This window comes from Juglans regia, chromosome 7, assembly GCF_001411555.2.
Source record: "Juglans regia cultivar Chandler chromosome 7, Walnut 2.0, whole genome shotgun sequence".
NCBI lineage: Eukaryota > Viridiplantae > Streptophyta > Magnoliopsida > Fagales > Juglandaceae > Juglans > Juglans regia.
In genome coordinates this window covers 1,823,237-1,841,744 of record NC_049907.1, presented here as the reverse complement: position 1 = coordinate 1,841,744, position 18,508 = coordinate 1,823,237, and the positions used below count along the sequence as shown (strand labels likewise).

The window sequence follows — 18,508 nt, the reverse complement described above, 5'->3', positions numbered from 1 at the left end:
TATCTCATCTCATCTTATTATCTAAACCATATCTAATTATCTATAAATAAATTTTATAAAATGAAATTTAAAAATTAAGTTAACTTAATACCTACGACAGATCTATTTTACAATTTAAAAACTTTACAACTTAATATATTATATCAAGTTATGTCGGTTTGGATAGTGAGTTGAGATAAGTTAAGTAGAAATAAAAGTTAAAAATTGAATAAAATATTATTAGATATTATTTATTAATATTATTATTATTTAAAAATTTAAAAAAATTGAATAGTTTATTAATATTTATAAAAAAATCTATTTACCATATTATCTTCTCAATATTTTTTGATATAGAGTCCAATGATTGATTCCTAAATAGAGTATAACAAATAGCCTCTAATCATTTAATATTTGAATAATTATGATGATGGGAAATAGTATTATTTATATTTAAAATAATGATAAATATCATTTTTCATTTTCTATATAATCAAGTTACTATTATTTTAGATTAATTATAAATCATACCTAATCAAAATAATAATTAAAAGTTGTATAAACATCACTTTATCATCATTATAAATAAATACCTTTTAAAACACGTATAGAATGGGTTTTAAAATGTTTCTTAGTCCCAACCAAAAGTCATTGTATTCGAGCTATGCCATTTGCAATAAGAATAGGCTGTTACGGGATTTGATTTGTACTAATTTAGGAATTTTTTTCTTTTATATTTAGATTGTATTTAGCTGATAAATAAATACCTTTTAAAACACGTATAGAATGGGTTTTAAAATATTTCTTAGTCCCAACCAAAAGTCATTGTATTCGAGCTATGCCATTTGCAATAAGAATAGGCTGTTACGGGATTTGATTTGTACTATTTTAGGAATGTTTTTCCTTCATATCTAAATTGTATTTAGCTGATAACTAGCATGTAAATAAGATTGAAAATACTTACCTTGTATAGTTTTTTTAGGCGCTAGAATTATGGCAATCAATATGTAAATATTTTCTATATAATGAAAGCAAACCCTATGGAAAGGATATTCAGACCAATTTGACATGGTACTAGAGCCCCTACTCTGATATTCATTTTTGTGGTCTTAATCCTTCGTGTGCGACAACAAGAATTTTTTTTTCCCTCTGTTTCGGCAAGTTCCATCTTGCTCTTTGTGTGTCGATCCTTTCTATGGTGAACGATGTTGTGGGTTTACTGTTATGTGGCAGTCGACCTCCTTTGTGGTGGTGTCGACGTTTTCTGGGGCGGTGTTCAACGTTTCTGTGGTGGTTGAGTGGTGTTCAACCTTCTCTTGGTGGCCGTTGTTCTGGTTCTGGGTTGTCTTTTCTCTCTCGGTGATCGCTTTGTGATGGCTGGGTCGTTGTGGGCACGTCGGCTCTCTCTGTGGTGGTGGCGAGGTGATTGGTGACATCTGTTGCCGTATATGCTAGGTGTTGGGTAGGTATCGGTCTGCCGAGTCTTTGTGCTAGGCTGTTTACCTTTTCTTTTACTCTTTCATGGACCTACGTACTCTGTTCGTGGGCTTTTCTCTTATTTGTCTTGTGTGCTTGGCCTCTATTTCATTCAGAATTGGAACTGAATTGATTTGGGCTTGCTGTTATTTTGTTTAACTGCTTGGGTTGATTTTTTAGTGGGCTTTCATCATGTCTATTGAAAATATTATAGTACGATTTACTAGAAATAATTTTTCTACGTGGGCATTTCAATTTAAAATGTTATTTAAATGGAAAGAATTATCCAATCATATTGATAGCTCTGTTCGAGTTCCCACTGATGAAAAGGAATTTGCCCAATGGGAGCTCAATGATGCTAAGGTGATCTCCTATCTATTGGGGACGATTGAGCCCCATATTGTTACCAATCTTCACTGTTTTACTACAGCTCAGGCTATATGGGACTACCTGCATCGTATTTATCACCAAGATCACAGTGCTCGAAAATTCCAATTAGAGTTGAAAATTAGCAATTACATCCAAGGTAATTTGACCATTGAGCAATTTTATTATGGTTTTATTAATCTTTGGAGCGAGTATTCTGCTATTGTTCATGCTAAGGTTCCCACCGCGACACTTGCGGCTCTTCACGTGGTTCATACTGAGAGTCAACGCGATCAATTTTTGATGAAACTTCGACCTGAATTTGAGCCCATTCGAGCCGGTTTATTGAACGTAATCTGGTTCCTTCTTTAGATATTTGCTTGAGAGATTTATTGTGTGAAGAACAGCGGTTATCGACTCAGATGTGTATGACTTCTGAGAAGGTCTTTTCTGAGACTGCGAATGTAGCATATGCAGCTCAAGGGAGAGGGAGGAATAAGTTGCAGTGTTTCAGTTGCAAGGAGTTCGGTCATATTGCTCGCAACTGTCCGAAGAAAGTGTGTAACTACTGAAAGAATGAGGGTCATATCATCAAAGACTGTTGAGTGCGGCCTCAGAATCGCCAATCCCAAGCCTTTCAAGCTGTTGTTCAGCCCTCGTCTTCTTCTGCGCCCCCCATTGTAAGCTCTGATTCATCTGTTCTCACACCTGCCATGGTCCAACAGATGATTCTGTTTGCTTTTACGGCTTTAGGCTTGCAAGGTACAGATCTTATCTCCATTTCTTCTTGGATTGTTGATTCGGGTACGTCAAATCATATGACTGGTAGTACGACGGGTCTCCATGGTGTTCGTAAGTATGGAGGCATGCAGACTATTCAGATTGCTGATGGTAGTACACTTCCTATTACAGCTGTTGGTACTTTGGGCTCTTCATTTCGAAATGTTTTTGTCTCTCCTGGATTATCTACCAATTTGATTTTTGTTGGACAATTTGTGGATAATAACTGTGATGTTCACTTCTCTCATGGTGGTTGTCTTGTGCAGGATCAGGTGTCAGGGACGGTGATCGCGAAGGGGCCTAAAGTGGGACGTTTATTTCTTTTACAGTTTTCTATTCCTAATGTTGTTTCTTTTGCTTATACGGCTACTACCAATAATAATGAAGTCTGGCATAAGAAACTGGGTCATCCTAATTCTGTTGTCTTGACTCATCTTTTGAAACATGGTTTTTTGGGTAATAAAGATTTATTTTATTCTTCTCCTGTATCTTTTGATTGTACCACTTGTCATCTTGGTAAAAATAAAACTTTACATTTTTCTATGCATGGTAGTCGTGCTTCTCATTGCTTTGAGATTGTGCATACTGATGTTTGGGGTATTAGTCATGTTATTTCTCATGGTCAATATCGTTATTTTGTGACGTTTATCGATGATTATAGTCGATTTACTTGGATTTATTTTCTCTATTCTAAAGCTGATGTGTTTTCTATTTTTCAAAAAAATTATACGTTTGTCAAGACACAGTTCAGTACTTGTATCAAAATCTTACTCTCCGACTCAGGGGGGAATATATGTCTCATTCCTTTCAAACTTATCTTCAGCAAAAAGGAATCGTTTCCTAGTGTTCTTGTCCTTATACCCCTCAACAAAATGGAGTCGCTGAGCGTAAGAATCGTCATCTCTTAGATGTTGTTTGTACTTTATTGATTGATTCTTATGTACCTTCTAAGTTTTGGGTAGAAGCTTTATCTACTGCTGTTTATTTGATCAATCGTTTGCCTACCATCACTCTAAAGTATGATTCTCTATATTTTCGATTATTTGGCATATCTCCTGAGTATCAATCCTTTCATACTTTTGGGTGTGTTTGTTTTGTTCATCTGCCACTTGTTGATCGCCACAAGTTTGGTGCTCAGTCTGTCACGTGTGCTTTTATGGGATATAGCCCTACTCAAAAAGGATTTGTTTGTTATGTTGCTCATGCAAACAAATTCTGGATCTCCCGAAATGTGATTTTCTTCGAAAATCAATATTTCTTTCAGTCTCAGGTTATTTCTGATTCTCATATTACTCTTCTACCAGCTTTTGATGATGCGTCTTCTTCTATTGAGCGATTTAAACCAGGTTTGGTGTATCATAAACGTCCTCCTTCAACGCCTCTTCCAGACACTACTTCGTCATCTGATTCTGCGATTTCTATACCTCGGCGCTCCACCCGAGTTATATATCCACTAGATAGGTATGGTTTTCCTCATACCTCGCTTATTGCCATTCTCGACACTATTTATGTTCCTCACTCTTATACTCAGGTAGCCACCCAAGCATGTTGGCAGCAGACCATGCAAGAAGAAATCCAATCTCTTCAAGACAATCACACTTGGGATCTTGTGACTTGTCCCTCTGGTGTCAAACCTATTGGCTGTAAATGGGTATACTCAGTCAAGTTTCGGTCTGATGGCTCACTGGACAGATGTAAGGGCCTTTTCGTGGCACTTAGGAACCGGCAGGAGTATGGTATTGATTATGAAGAGGCATTTGCCCCTATTGCCAAAATGACTACTGTACGGACTATCTTGGCCATTGCTGCGTCGCAGGGGTGGTCTCTCTGGCAGATGGACGTGAATAATGATTTTCTACATGGGGATTTGAAAGAAGAAATCTATATGTCTCCACCTCCACGCATATTTGCTACACCTTCCTCAAAGGTTTGTCGGCTACGCTGATCCTTGTATGGGCTGAAACAGGCTCCATGTGCATGGTTTGATAAATTTCACTCTACTCTGCTTGCTTTTCACTTTACTCAGAGTCAGTTTGATTCCTCTCTATTTCTTCGCAAGACTTCTGCAGGAATTATATTGCTTCTAGTATATGTTGATGACATTGTGATTACTGGCTCTGATACTGAGTTAATTAAGCAATTACAACAGCATCTCAAGACTTCTTTTCACATGAAAGATCTTGGTCCCCTGCAGTACTTTCTTGGTCTTGAGGTGCAAATTACTTTGACTGGTACATTATTACACCAGCACAAATACACACAGGAAATGATTTCATTCGCTGGTCTCCAATCGGGTAATTCCGTTCTTACTCCCTTGGAGGTAAATCTTAAACTTCGTCAGGAGGAAGGCGAGCTTCTATCAGATCCATATTTGTATCGACAACTCGTTGGGAGTTTGAACTATGTGAAGATTACTCGTCCTGACATTTCTTTTGCTGTGCAGCAGGTCAATCAATTTATGCAGGCCCCTCGACATCTTCACTTAGCCGCTGTTTGCCACATTATCCTATATCTGAAGGGTACCTCTACACGCGGGTTAATCTTTCCTAAGGTATCTTCCTTACAATTGGTGGGTTATAGTGATGCTGATTGGGCCGAATGTATGGATACTCGTCGCTCTGTTACTGGCTGGTGCATGTTTTTAGGCAATGAACTCATTTATTGGAAAAGTAAGAAACAAGACAGAGTTTCCAAGTCCTCCACTGAGTCAGAGTATTGTGCTATGTCTTATGCATGATTGAAGATCACATGGTTTCATGGGTTATTGGGTGAACTTGGTTTCCCTCAGCTTCATTCTACTCCTCTTCATGCTAATAATACCAGTGCTATTCAGATTGCCGCTAATCCTGTCTTCCATGAGCGTATGAAACATATCGAAGTCGATTGTCATTCCATACGTGAATCCTTTGACAAACATGTGATTACTCTTCCTCACATTTCAACTGAACATCAAACTGCAGACATATTCACCAAAGCTCTTTCTCGGCACCTGCATCAGTTCTTGGTTGACAAATTGATACTTCTTGATCTACCAACATCAATTTGAGAGGGGATGTTACGGGATTTGATTTGTACTATTTTAGGAATGTTTTTCCTTCATATCTAGATTGTATTTAGCAGATAATTAGCATGTAAATAAGATTGAAAATACTTACCTTGTATATTTTTTTAGATGCTAGAATTCTGGCAATCAATATGTAAATCCTTTCTATATAATGAAAGCAAACCCTATGGAAAGGGTATTCAGACCAATTTGACATAGGTTTCCTGAAAGGAGATGTTCATCTTTGAGGTTCTAAGGCCTAATTTTCTTTTAACACTACAATATAAAATTTTCATTACAAACTTTTTTAAATTTTCACGCAAAATAAAATAAATAATTCAACTTTTTCAAATTTTAAAATAAAAATGATATCAAAAAATATATTTTAACAATATTTTATTCAACTTTTTAATTTTAATTTCAACTCATCTCATTTCATTTCTAAAAACAAACGATGAATGAAGAAGAAATGAAGAAGAATTAATTGAAAATTGTAAAAAGGATGGTTTTGTGAAGGTTCTAAAAGAAGGGAAAACTTGCAAATGGTATGTACCGATATGGCCTATGGGTTCCCTTCTTTTACGGCATATGACTAATATAGTACAGAAAGATGCTTAGCCATGCTGTAAGTGTGACTAACGCTGTTATCAAGACATGATAATTACCACAATGGAACTTTGGTTTGATTTTGTAGAATAGAAAAACGCAATTAAGCATTTTAATAGTTTTTAGGAAAAATTATTTATACAGTCTGAACTGTTCAAGTCTTGTGTATTTCATTTATAAAAAGTAAAAGTAAAAAAAATACGAGACTCACATGAAAATTTAACTTTTACATGGTGGACTTCGTTTTATTCAAAAAGAATTCTTAGAACTTGCATACCCTATGAATATATCTAACATTAATAAGTGATAATGTCAAGAACCTCACAATTTATTGTTTGGATAGATGAAAGATGATAAATATTTGTAAAGAATGGACCAAAAATCAACTTCCAAATAGAAAGAGAGAAAACAGATATGGGCAATCTCCATTACATCAAGATGCCAAGTATTTTTCAAGACGATCAAATATAAGCTAATTTGAAGAGAAAATATATTTGTAACTGTGAATTGTGTAACCGTCGCATTTTGAAAAAAATAAATAAAATATAGGACTTACATGACAAAATTAATTTTTTAATAGTGGATCACACTCTTTTTCAAAGCGACTACGTAGCGTTTACACACTTCACGATTGTATGTAGAATTACTTTAATCTGAATCTATTTATACAAATTATTATTATCAAAATCAAATAGTTACATGCTAATTGGCAATAGAAAAGTTATTCTCACCAGCCACCATTCATCATCTCACACTCCGCACCTTATGAAAAATGCTCCTACACTTTATGAAAAGCGCCCTCACATCCTATGAAAAGTTATAGGTGTGAGGTGTGTGATGTGAACAGTGGCTGATATGTAGCAAAACTAACTCTTGTTAATAGAGCATTGCTATTCATAAACCCTATACACCATACATCACGATTGCTATTATATTTTTTTATTTTTTATTTTTTATTCTTTTTAGAATAATTGAATTATTTTACTCATCATCTATACATCACATATTTGATAAGAGAAAAAAATTAAAAAAATAACTAAAAATGTGATGTGTGAAACTCACGTTTCAAACCCAAGAACGGACTCTAATTACAATTCAGCTCAATCAAATAGTCAGGCCCGCGTAAATTCAGGACTTCAGCCCATAAAAGTCAAATTGTAGAACAGCCCATTTCATCTCGAACTTTGCATTATTGGTCCACTTAGCCCCTTTGCCAATGCCCATCAACCCCAAAAAAAAAACACACCACATTATTACAAAGAACAGCTAAATACAGGTCCATGATCCACAAAATATATGTGCACAGTTATTGGGGAGTAAGGCTGTGATTGATTATTGAACCAAACTCAATTTATCTTAAATTAATTATTAATGTGATTTATTATTTTTTTAATTTTTCATAAAAAAGTTAAACTTATTTTCACGTATTTCTTACATTTTAATCTAAAAAGTTAAACTCATCGATCTCAACCTAAAAAACTTAAATTCATCTCAATAGAATCTACAAAATACTACTATTCATAACTCAATTCAATTAATCTAAACATACAACTGTAATTCTTTTGTTTTTGTTTTTAGTATTTGGACATGCTAATTAGGCATGGAAAGTGATAATGCAGTAATTAAAATCCTGCTTTTCCAACATGATTTGTTGAGAGTATTATCATATATATAATTATATGGTGTCGAAGGATATGATTGATTATGATTGCCGTTGGCCTGCGATTGCTTCGCCTTATAGCATTAGACATTCTTAGAAATAAAATTGTCGTCCAAAGAGTGAATTTCGGGGCAAATCATGATCAGTACCTTAATTTCAAATGTACGTACATCAAAATATATGTTCCATCAAGTAAAAGCATAAATTAATTTCTCCAAGAATATAAGATTCTTTTTCTAATTCCTCTCACGCCTATATATTGTCATGTCTATAGAAAATTGACGTTTAGAATAATCAATTGATAAATGTGTGAATAATTTTATTGCGTCATCAATTGCCTAGCTACATCATGCAACTATATATATATATATATATATATATGAACTATTCTATTTTGTTGATGTGTAAAATTCACTATCCATATCACTTAAATGGTAAGATATAATTTGTAAGATTTAGATTTTAAATTTTAAATTTTGCATTTGGATTATGTTTGAAAAGGAGATGAAATAAAAATTTTAAGATTAGATCTATTTCCAAACAAATCCTTGTATTAGGATAAAAAAAAATGTGGATATATATAGGAGTTATTCTATTTTGCTAATGTATAAAAATACACTATATATCCACATCACTTAAATGATAAGATATAATTTATAAGATTTAGATTTTAAAATTTATCTTTCAAGTTAAATTATGTTATGTAAGCATTTTAAATGGAATACTCTATGCACTAACACTTATAATTAGAGATTTTATATAGAAGCCTTATATCATATGCTTCAACTTATTCAAAATGTGATTTATCATTTTTATCATTATATTTTAATACTTAAGTATGTATGTATTTAAATAAAATATAAAAAATAATAAATCATGTATTAATTAAATGAATGTGTGTAATCGATGTAAGAGCATTTTCATTGGATTGGCCAAAAGCATCTTCAAATTTTAGCTAATATAACATCAATTTACATTTTCATATTCCATTTAAATTCAATCCCTACATTGGATTATCTATTTACTCTCTATATAATAATAAAATATTATTATTTTAATAATTAATTAATTAAATTTATTTTTATCACATTTTGTAGTTCTACCAGTTAAATGTTAATAATAATTATATTCTAATTAAATTAATATTAAAAAAAATATTATTAAATGTTAATAATAATTATATTCTAAATGTTAAATGTTAATTATATTCTAATTAATTTAATTTGTTTGCTTATAGTGAGAAACTAATATTTTAATGTTTGATTAAGCAATTGTAGTTAGCTATATTTGGTGAAGCACTGTAGCTGAAATCTAAATTGTTTCAGAGATGCCTAATCCAATGTGGGGTCTTTTTTATACAAATTATCTAAATTTTAGTCATCCTTCAACTTTGGCCAAGCCAATAAAGATGCTCTAAAACTTCCTCGTAACATTTAATCTCATATATAATATTAACGGTTTATTAGACCACAATATGAACTTCAATTTCTACTACTCTAGCTAGCTAGCTAGCCAGCTGCAGCGAGGTCATGATTCGAGTTGATTCTCCTTTTCTGATGGGGTCCATTGAACCAAAACACTTTTGTATATACATGTTGAATAAGCTCATAATATTTATTTATTTATTTATTTCACGAGAAAGCAATGCCACCATAAGAAATAAGGTATTTTTCAGCAATTTTAAGATCTGCGTAAAACAAATCGCCACAATTAAGACTTATTTACGGCAATTTTCACATCGCCGCTGAAATCCAAAACAATTTATTCAAAATTGTGATGCTGAAATTAGGGCTGTACAAAAAATCGAAAAACCGACCTAGACCGACTCAGACCGGCTGCCGGAGCTCACAACCAGTCGAAACCGGTGGAGAACCGGTCAGCGTGCGGCTGCAAATAGAGAAAACCAATATCGGCAGGTTCGGCGTCAGTTCGAACCAGATTAAAACCGCTGAACCAGCCGACTAAATAAACTATTTTCTTTTATATATATTTTGAACTTAAAACGACGCTGTTCTACTTAAGTGGAACGGCCTTGTTTTAAGCCGTAGTTGTGTTTTAAACACAACTTATACGGCGTCGTTTAATTCATAATAAAAAAAAAATTAAGTAGAACGACGCCGTTTCAAAATAGCCTCGTCTTCTTCCTCACGTCTTCTTCTTCGCGTTCTTACCAGCTCTCATCCTCTCTCTCTCTCTCTCATCTGCAACAGTCTCTCTCTCTACTCTCTCAGAGGAAGCTCGGTCCGGGAACCTACAGAGAAAGGAAGCAACGGTTTCGGCCAGTATTTCTCCTCTCCGTCGATCGGTTTCGGCCAGTTTTCTCCCCGCAAATTACTAGTCGGTTGGCGTCGGTTTTGTCCAAAAATCGAACCGAATGGGTCGGTTTTCACCCATAGCTGAAATTACTGTTTAAGTATTTACAACAACTACTCGACCTTTTGCGGCGAGTTAGTATCGCCATAAATAATATTTGAAACTATAGCAATATTATATTTTCTGCGAATGGTGAAATCGCCACAATAGCTACTTTTGTGGAGAATAAAAAGCGCTGGAAATTACCTTTTAGAAAATTTAGGCCTTTTCCAATGATTTTAATATTGTTGCAATAAAATTGACCCCATCGTCGCAAGCTTTCCATCTCGAATTTTGGAATTGATGAACCACTAGAAAGTACTTTTCACTTTTTTGTGGCGATTTTTTTTCGTTGCAAAAAATTTTGTAAAAAATTGTCGTCATAAGAAAATATGCAGTCAATTAAATATTATTAGAAAAGTTAAATTACATTTAAACCACCTGCGTTACGTTTTCTCCTCATTTTTTTCCCTCCCTCGCTTTGCCTCTCCAATCCCTCTTCTCCCTCAACCCACGCCACCGCACACAGCTCGTCGCCAGCGACCCCACCCCACCTCACCTCGACGGTCACCCCCTCCTCCTTCTCCCCCAACTCTCACGGCGAAAGTATCTTTTTCCCCGAATCTGGCCTTGACTCAATCTCAGATTTCTCTATATCGCCGTCGCTAGGGGCACCATCGCCAGTTCTCCGTTAGAAGCCCCCTTCTCGTCCATGCCTAGCCCAGCAGCCCAAGGCCCTCTCTATGTTCCTTGCTTTGTTCGCAACCCATGGCCCCCACGCGGTTTGCTACTGATCTACCACTCCCTTGTGAGTTTTGATTTTTCTTTTCTTATGTTTTTTCTTCATGTTTTGCTAGAATATATATATATATATATATATATGTAATTTTCCCCCTTACTCTCATGATTTCCCATTTGTTACATTTTCGAGGCTCAAATCTATATTAATTGATTTTGGATTGTTATCTTGTAACGAAAACCCTAACTTATTAGACACTTGACCTGTTTATGTACCGTTGGTGTTTCCCTGTGTATGTCGCCCACTGATTGAAAAGGAATGAGCTTCTTGTCTTGGGGTCCATTAGCACTAATCCCTATTGCTGGTTAATCCTTTCCAACTCTCGTGGCTTGTGTTCTTCTCAGTAATCTATGACTTGGGTTGGATGTTTGAAGTTAATTTTTATTGTTCCTTTTCACATAGCTTAAACGTTGATTTTTTTATAATATTGGATTTTTTGCAACATGCAGGCATTATGGCTTTCTTAATAAACTATTGTATATTTTTGAACACCACTCTCAATTTAGCACTCACTCAGACTATTTTTGGTAATTTGAAAGTATTCAATATCTATTTCCAACTTAATGATACCCTGCAAAGAAGTAGACATGAATATGTTTCAATACTGATGTACCTGCGTTAATATATATATTATCATTCTTCTTCTGAAAATTGGTGCATTACTACTGATTTTGAACTGCAAAGTCAATGCATGGCTTCCATGTGATTGTTTTTTCTCTCTTCAATATTGGAATTATTTCTCTAGGTTTTATTAGTGGCAAAATTGCATCTCTTGAAACTAGGTTTTATCTTTCAAAGATTATGTAGCGTGCTGACTAATTAAATGGAAGAAATATTAATGAAGTCAGACAAATAAATTAATAATAAGCTAATTAATTCTAATTTTATTGGTGACTAATTAAATGGAAGAAATATTAATGAAGTCAGACAAATAAATTAATAATAAGCTAATTAATTCTAATTTTATTGGAGGCATGCATACATCAATATGACTGATTCTGGACGGAGCAGTACTGATCGAGGTGATCATTTACATATAATAATATTATAGTACTGCACAGACTTAATTCCAAACATGGGATCGATCGATTTCCAGTTTCCGAGCTAAAACTTCATTTAATACCATAATCCCATCCTTAATTAGATCAAACCACACCAAATTATAATGCAATACTACTTCATGATCAGGACAAGCTAACAACGCCAGCCATGATAACAAGTACTCCTAAAACTGTGTTGGGCACGCAGTCATGTTTTCATGAACTACTTTTGATTGGTTTTTTGGGTCCTTGGGACGTGGGAGAAATAAGTCAGAGGGTCCCAATCGAGTAGCATTTACATAATCTTGTGGGCAATGAGCTGGTATTCCTGGAATTATCAAACCAATTACCCTAAATATTTTGAGGAGCGAGCTTTCTCTGTACTCCGGTCCCCTTGTATACTTGATTGTAAAGCTTCTGAACAGCTCCCGAAATGCAGTTAGCATCATAGGAATGGCTCCCAGGGGTGAGAAATAGTTCTTGTTTGGTTCCTCATAAACAATCTGCAATATTAAAAAAAAAAAACCCAAAAAAATACATTAATTAATTACACATTAATGAACGATATATATATATATATATATAATATAGTTCATTGATCATGATTTTGATCTATGCATGCATATATGCATTGAATCACCCGATCGATCGATCGATCGATCGTCTCAATTAAAAAGCCGATCCATTACCTTTCCTTCGTATGCTGTATTATAGTAGAGGCATGTCCCAAAGTGCTTGAACATCAGTGTTTTGTCATCGTAGGGCAACCTAGGCACCAGATCATTGCTGTAAACAAACCTAAAATACCGTATTTTGTATTCCTCCAGATGTTTTTCCATAAAGTTACCAAAGTTTACATCTCCAACCCTAGGCTGCCCATACGTATAAACACCATCCAACCGCTCCAACAACAATTTCTCCTCGTGCATTAACAATATTGCCGGAAAGAGAATTGCTAAAGACCCACCCATACTGTGGCCCGTCAATATATACCTTGCCTGGTCGTTTTGTTTCAAAAGTTCTTTTAACAGGTCTCTAATGGCATAGTACGCTAATAATTTTGGGGGGCTGTCGTCTTGTTTACCTAATTCCTTAGGCCAGCCAACATTCTTCTGCAACCCTAGGGCTTTCATGAAGCCGCCATGGATTCTTCCGACTTCAGGAAGTTCATACCAGGAGATGTCAAAGTCAGAACACCATGCATCTGAATCAAAGGGTTCGGTTCCTCTAAAGGCCACAACAATAGTATCCTGCCCTTCGTTTTTATCTCGAAGCACAAAGGCTTGTGTTGTGGCTTTTTCTTGATAATCTGCCTCACAAAATTTATAAGAATCAATTATGTAAGATGTTATTTCTTATCATGAATCTGCATACATAAGTAGTAGTATGTAGTACATGCAGATTATTATATGAAAATTGCGTATCTGAATTATATATATATTACCGTTCCAGAAATCATAAGAGTCCACGAACTCCATCTGCGCATGCATGCAAGACACGAACGAACGTACATATCAATGCCTTAATCCACCATTAACGAATAAAATTACAGCTTAAATACATGAATTTAAGACAAAGATCTATACCTTCCATTGATCCTTGACCGTAGCTTCGAGATAGGATCTGTTCTCATACGATGCTTTAGAGGCCATCATAGACAGTGCCGCATGATACTTACCATCTCCACACTTGATGCTACAGTCCAACTCCAATCGCTTGTCCAAATTACCAATAAACGACAAGAAATTTGCTGATGATTTATCCGGTACTTTTTGCACACTCCCTGCATGCAAAAGTACATGATTAACGGCCAGCACCTAAAACCATGCAATACTTAGTTAATTCACCAACTGATCGATCTATTGTCGAAGAATTAATTTCTTCATCTGATCATTTGAGATTTTGAATATTATTCATTTGGAATAAAACATATAAATTTAATTATTTAAAATGATTAGATTAATAAAATAAAAGGACGAAAGAATCTCATACTTTTAACTAAAGGAATAGCATCCATCTTATCATTATATTCTGATGATCGGACACGTCGATCTGAAAGGTGGTAGTACTTCCACTTCAACGTATACGTACGCAACAAATTACCAATTCGGCAAAGAAATTAATAAAGAACTAGTATAATATAGGCCCCATTATTAAAGATGAAAATAAATATGTTGGAGCTCCTTTTTCTTTTATTTTTTTCTTTTTTTAAAAAAAGAACATCATGATGATATCGATGGTGCGAGAATAATTGTCCTCATAATTAATGTTTATGTGCCATATAAGAAAAGAAAAATGGGGTAGTACCGATCACCAAATAAGAAGGCCTTGGAATATATATTATTATTATTATTATTATATATATATATACGAGTTATAATTTTAGAAATTGCAAGTCTCGTACTTTTTTTTAAAAAAAGTCAAATTTATTATTATAAAATAATTTTTTCCTAATTTACCTATTTTTTTAAATGCGCAAGATCACTTACACAATTAAATTAAATACAAATATAATTTATCTATATATACAATAGATCGCACCTTATGAGTTATAAATCTGTCCCCTTTGCCCAACTACCACAATATATTATATATTATATATATATGTATGTATGTATATGTATATGCATGCATATTAAATTATTAATGCATTGACATTAATAAATTTGTGTAACCCACCATCATGAAATAATTAAGAGGTGACTACTACTGCTTCGACCTTATCTTTTAATTTGGAATCCAGTGCTCCAGCTCAAATCAATGATCAGGCCTGCTTTGTTACTACTATTCTTCCGAATGCCCTGAGAATCCAATCCCACGGAGATCAGGATTTATTCACCTCATGGCCTCCTTTTCCCTTTCCCTTTCCCTAATTTCTCTTTCTCGATCTTTCTCTCAAACAAACCAGGCACGAAGGACAAAAACAACACACCAATACTGGTAATACTCGTAATTTGAAATGTAGTAAATGGCAATTATGGATTCATCGATTTTCCATGCACAAATGCATATGCAGATTAGTTGCAGATATGAGTAGTACTGCTGATACCTTTATATCAATCATCAACAGGCGCGGATATGTTATTTACTATAATATTTTTTTGCGTCCTAAACACTTCTATAGAAACATATGTATCTCGTAGAATGTTTATAAAGGAGACTGGCTAGCAAGGAATTAATAGCACAGCATGAGGAGGACTGACCTTGAAAGAGATTTAGGAAAAGCCTACCCAAGCTGCGATTACTTGAAACAAGGTTCAGCCACGTCTCAATCACCGATCCAACAAATCCCAGCGGCTTTGCCACAAATTGCAGGAATTTCTGGGCAACTATGGAGACGAATATGAGCCACCTCCGATGAAAGCTTTCCTCCGTGCCATCAGGACCAGCGCTGTCCACAAAGTCCCTTTTCCCTACGTCACTGGAAAACAGTATGTGAATGAGATCGAAGAAACGCACTTCCTCTGGTTTCAGTATCATATAACTGCGAGAGAAGCCCTTGTCGCAAGTAGCGGCAGCCATGGACATGGCTAGGCGCTGTATCTGCTAATTACAGATCGAAGCAAAATAAAGTGATCTTTTGCTTTATGTTTGGATGTCCCTTCAACTAAGCTTTCAAACCCTATATATATATAATGGATAGAAAAAGTAGATAGATGTTGGCCTGTTACCTATATTATGAAAAACAATTATAATATATTTTCATCATTCTGTCCTGATCAGAGATGATGGCTAAACTAAATATACTTTATAGTGTTCAGTAACGCATGTTTTGATCAATGCTAAAATATATAGATCGATAGATGACAATCGGTACCGATTCTTTTGTTAAATTGAAAGGTAGTCTTTGCCATTGTAGGGTCAGTCTTGCTGTGCACAACTCATCCTTTACACATGTATGGTCACAATCACGGGCTATCCTTTTCCATATTTTTTTAATTTACTTGGAATCTGCATTAATAATTAAAAAATGTTCATATATATAGCAGCATTGTACCCTACCAAAAGTTATCATGACGTCATAAATTCACTTATTTGTATAATATATATTACCATGATATATATCTATATATATATATTATGGGTCATGAAGCGGGCCGCCCAGTGTTTATGTAAAAAAAAAATTATCATGACGTCATAAATTTACTTATTTGTATAATATTTGTACAGCTAGTTATGAATTTTTCATTTTTGTTCTTAATTTTATTTTAAGTATTTTTTAACATTTTTAATCATTAATAAAAAAATTAAAAAATTTATAATTTTATTTATAGTGACTTGAGCATTGGCATTGGATTGGTTATTTTATTCTTCAAATTTTGACTAGTATGTAATTTTTTCACTTTTAGCTAATTATTCAAAACTTAAAGACTACATTGGATTAGTTATCACACTCTCTATAATAATAAAATATTATTATTTTCTATTTTTATATTTTTATAATTAATTTTTATTTTTTAATTAATTCTATTTTCATAACCTCCTATAATCTCCAACAATCATATTCATTTTCATTTTCACAGTCTAATAAATAAAATTTCATCACACGATATCAATATTATCAAAACAATTCCATCGATTTTCAATGCAACCAAGCCAATTCTCACGAATATCATCACTCAATGTAAAGAAGATTATGCTCACAAATAGGTTGCAAGCAAATCCCATTGCCAGTTGCAAGAAAACTCACAAACAGGATGCTCACAAATTTTGTTTTTGCCAGTATGCTTGGCTGCCGTCATTTGAATGCTATACAAGGCTTTGATAACAACTAATGCAAAATAAGAGTAATGAATAGGGTGGTAACCAACCTATAAAACTATGAACATCCTAGAGGCTGCCATCTTAGTTGCTGCCCACATTCTCAAACACCCATATTTGTGATCCAAAATAACAAAAAGTTACAAAATAATCATGGGCTACAACACCAAAACAAATACAACCACAATATACAAAACAACCCCAAAATGTTTTACCAACAAAAGGTTACACATCTTCAAAAGATGAAGATAGAGATGGAGATGAAAATCGCTTCATGGATTTCTCAAAAACCACTTTTTGAATATTCAAGAAATACTCTCGTTGCATTCCATTCATGCCAGCAAGATCCATCTTCATTATCTACATATCGATTTTCCTATTCTCCGTATCATTTCTCATCTTTTTCTCCGCTAGTAATTGAGCCATATCATCATCTAATTTACTGGTCGCTTGTCTTCTTTCAGACATGAAGATAGCTCTATCATTTGTCATGCAATTTAAGGCCTCAACAAATTCTAAATCGTAAGATTCTGCAGCCTTCCTTTTTCTCTCCCTTTCTTTCTTAGCCTTCTTGCTTGGAGGTCTCTAAAAAAAGACCTCTACGTTGTCATCTATCGCGTTGACTCAGCCATAGTAGGGCTTTTCCGATGTGGTTTCCTTCTCATAGACAACATGGATACATGTTGTTGCCATTTTGGTTGTGTCTCAATAGACACTGATCAGCTTTTAATTTCGACTTCCAAGCGTAGAAGCTATCAAAGTAATACAAGGGTAAATCCCAAGATCGAATTCACAGGGACAATGAGAAAACCCAAAAACCGAAGAAGAAGAACCAGCTGAAGGAAATAAACCCGAAAGAGAAATATCCCCCCGCGGCGCACGAAGAATATTTCTTTTTATACTCTCTGTTTTCCTCCCTCTTTCTGCGTTTTACACTCCTCTTCGTGCGTTTTGAGCCTCATGCCCAGTGTTTCTGCATTTCTACCAGCTCCTGCGTTTTGTGTCTCCAGCCCCTGCGTTTCATCTCCAGCCCTCCTCTGCAATGCGTCGTTTCATCGCGTGAGTGTGTCTGCCCGCAGTGAGGCCACGATCCCTCTCTGCAACGCATTACCGCGTCCCTGCAGTGCGTCGTCTTCTCAAGCCGCTCGATCTAGCCCAGGTTCATTCCGCGTGAGTTTCCTGCCATGGTTTGAAGCCACAATCCGTGTGTCCTCATCTGTTTTCAAGCCACTAGCATTATGCGTGGGTTTCTAAAGCCTTTTTGGGAGTTGCTGTGTCAATCGCGGGTAATTTCAATAATATCCATGTGATTTTAACATCTTTCCCATAATACCCTGCAACATAAATAAGATATGAGAGGAGTAAGATTTTGATATATTAATTTATGATGTGGACCAGCTGCATTACAACTCTTTTCAAGTGTAAAATACCAGAATTTTACATCGAGTCAAATACTAAAAACCAATACATAATTAAGTGCTTAATTCATTTTTTTGTTAAACAATTCATTCACTTTAGCAGCTTCATCATGTAGTTTTTTATACTTAATCAAACACCAGCAATGTTCCATGTTGTATGTGGCTTTCTCAGTCTCTCTATACATGATTTTAGCTCTTTCAATCTAAATATGCGAATGTAACAAGAAT

The 18,508-nt window shown here is 34.7% G+C and overlaps 1 protein-coding gene across 1 annotated transcript; it reads right to left on the bottom strand.

The window, feature by feature from the left end:
* Positions 1 to 11,997: 11,997 nt before the first annotated feature.
* On the bottom strand, positions 11,998 to 15,700 carry LOC109009086 (triacylglycerol lipase OBL1-like). The gene is made up of 5 exons (XM_018989435.2): positions 15,305 to 15,700; positions 13,688 to 13,884; positions 13,546 to 13,579; positions 12,791 to 13,410; positions 11,998 to 12,604 (listed from the first exon to the last, which is right to left on the bottom strand). Exons 1-5 carry the CDS (start codon positions 15,627 to 15,629, stop codon positions 12,287 to 12,289), a joined length of 1,494 nt encoding a protein of 497 aa, XP_018844980.2. The 5' UTR covers positions 15,630 to 15,700; the 3' UTR covers positions 11,998 to 12,286.
* Positions 15,701 to 18,508: the final 2,808 nt, after the last annotated feature.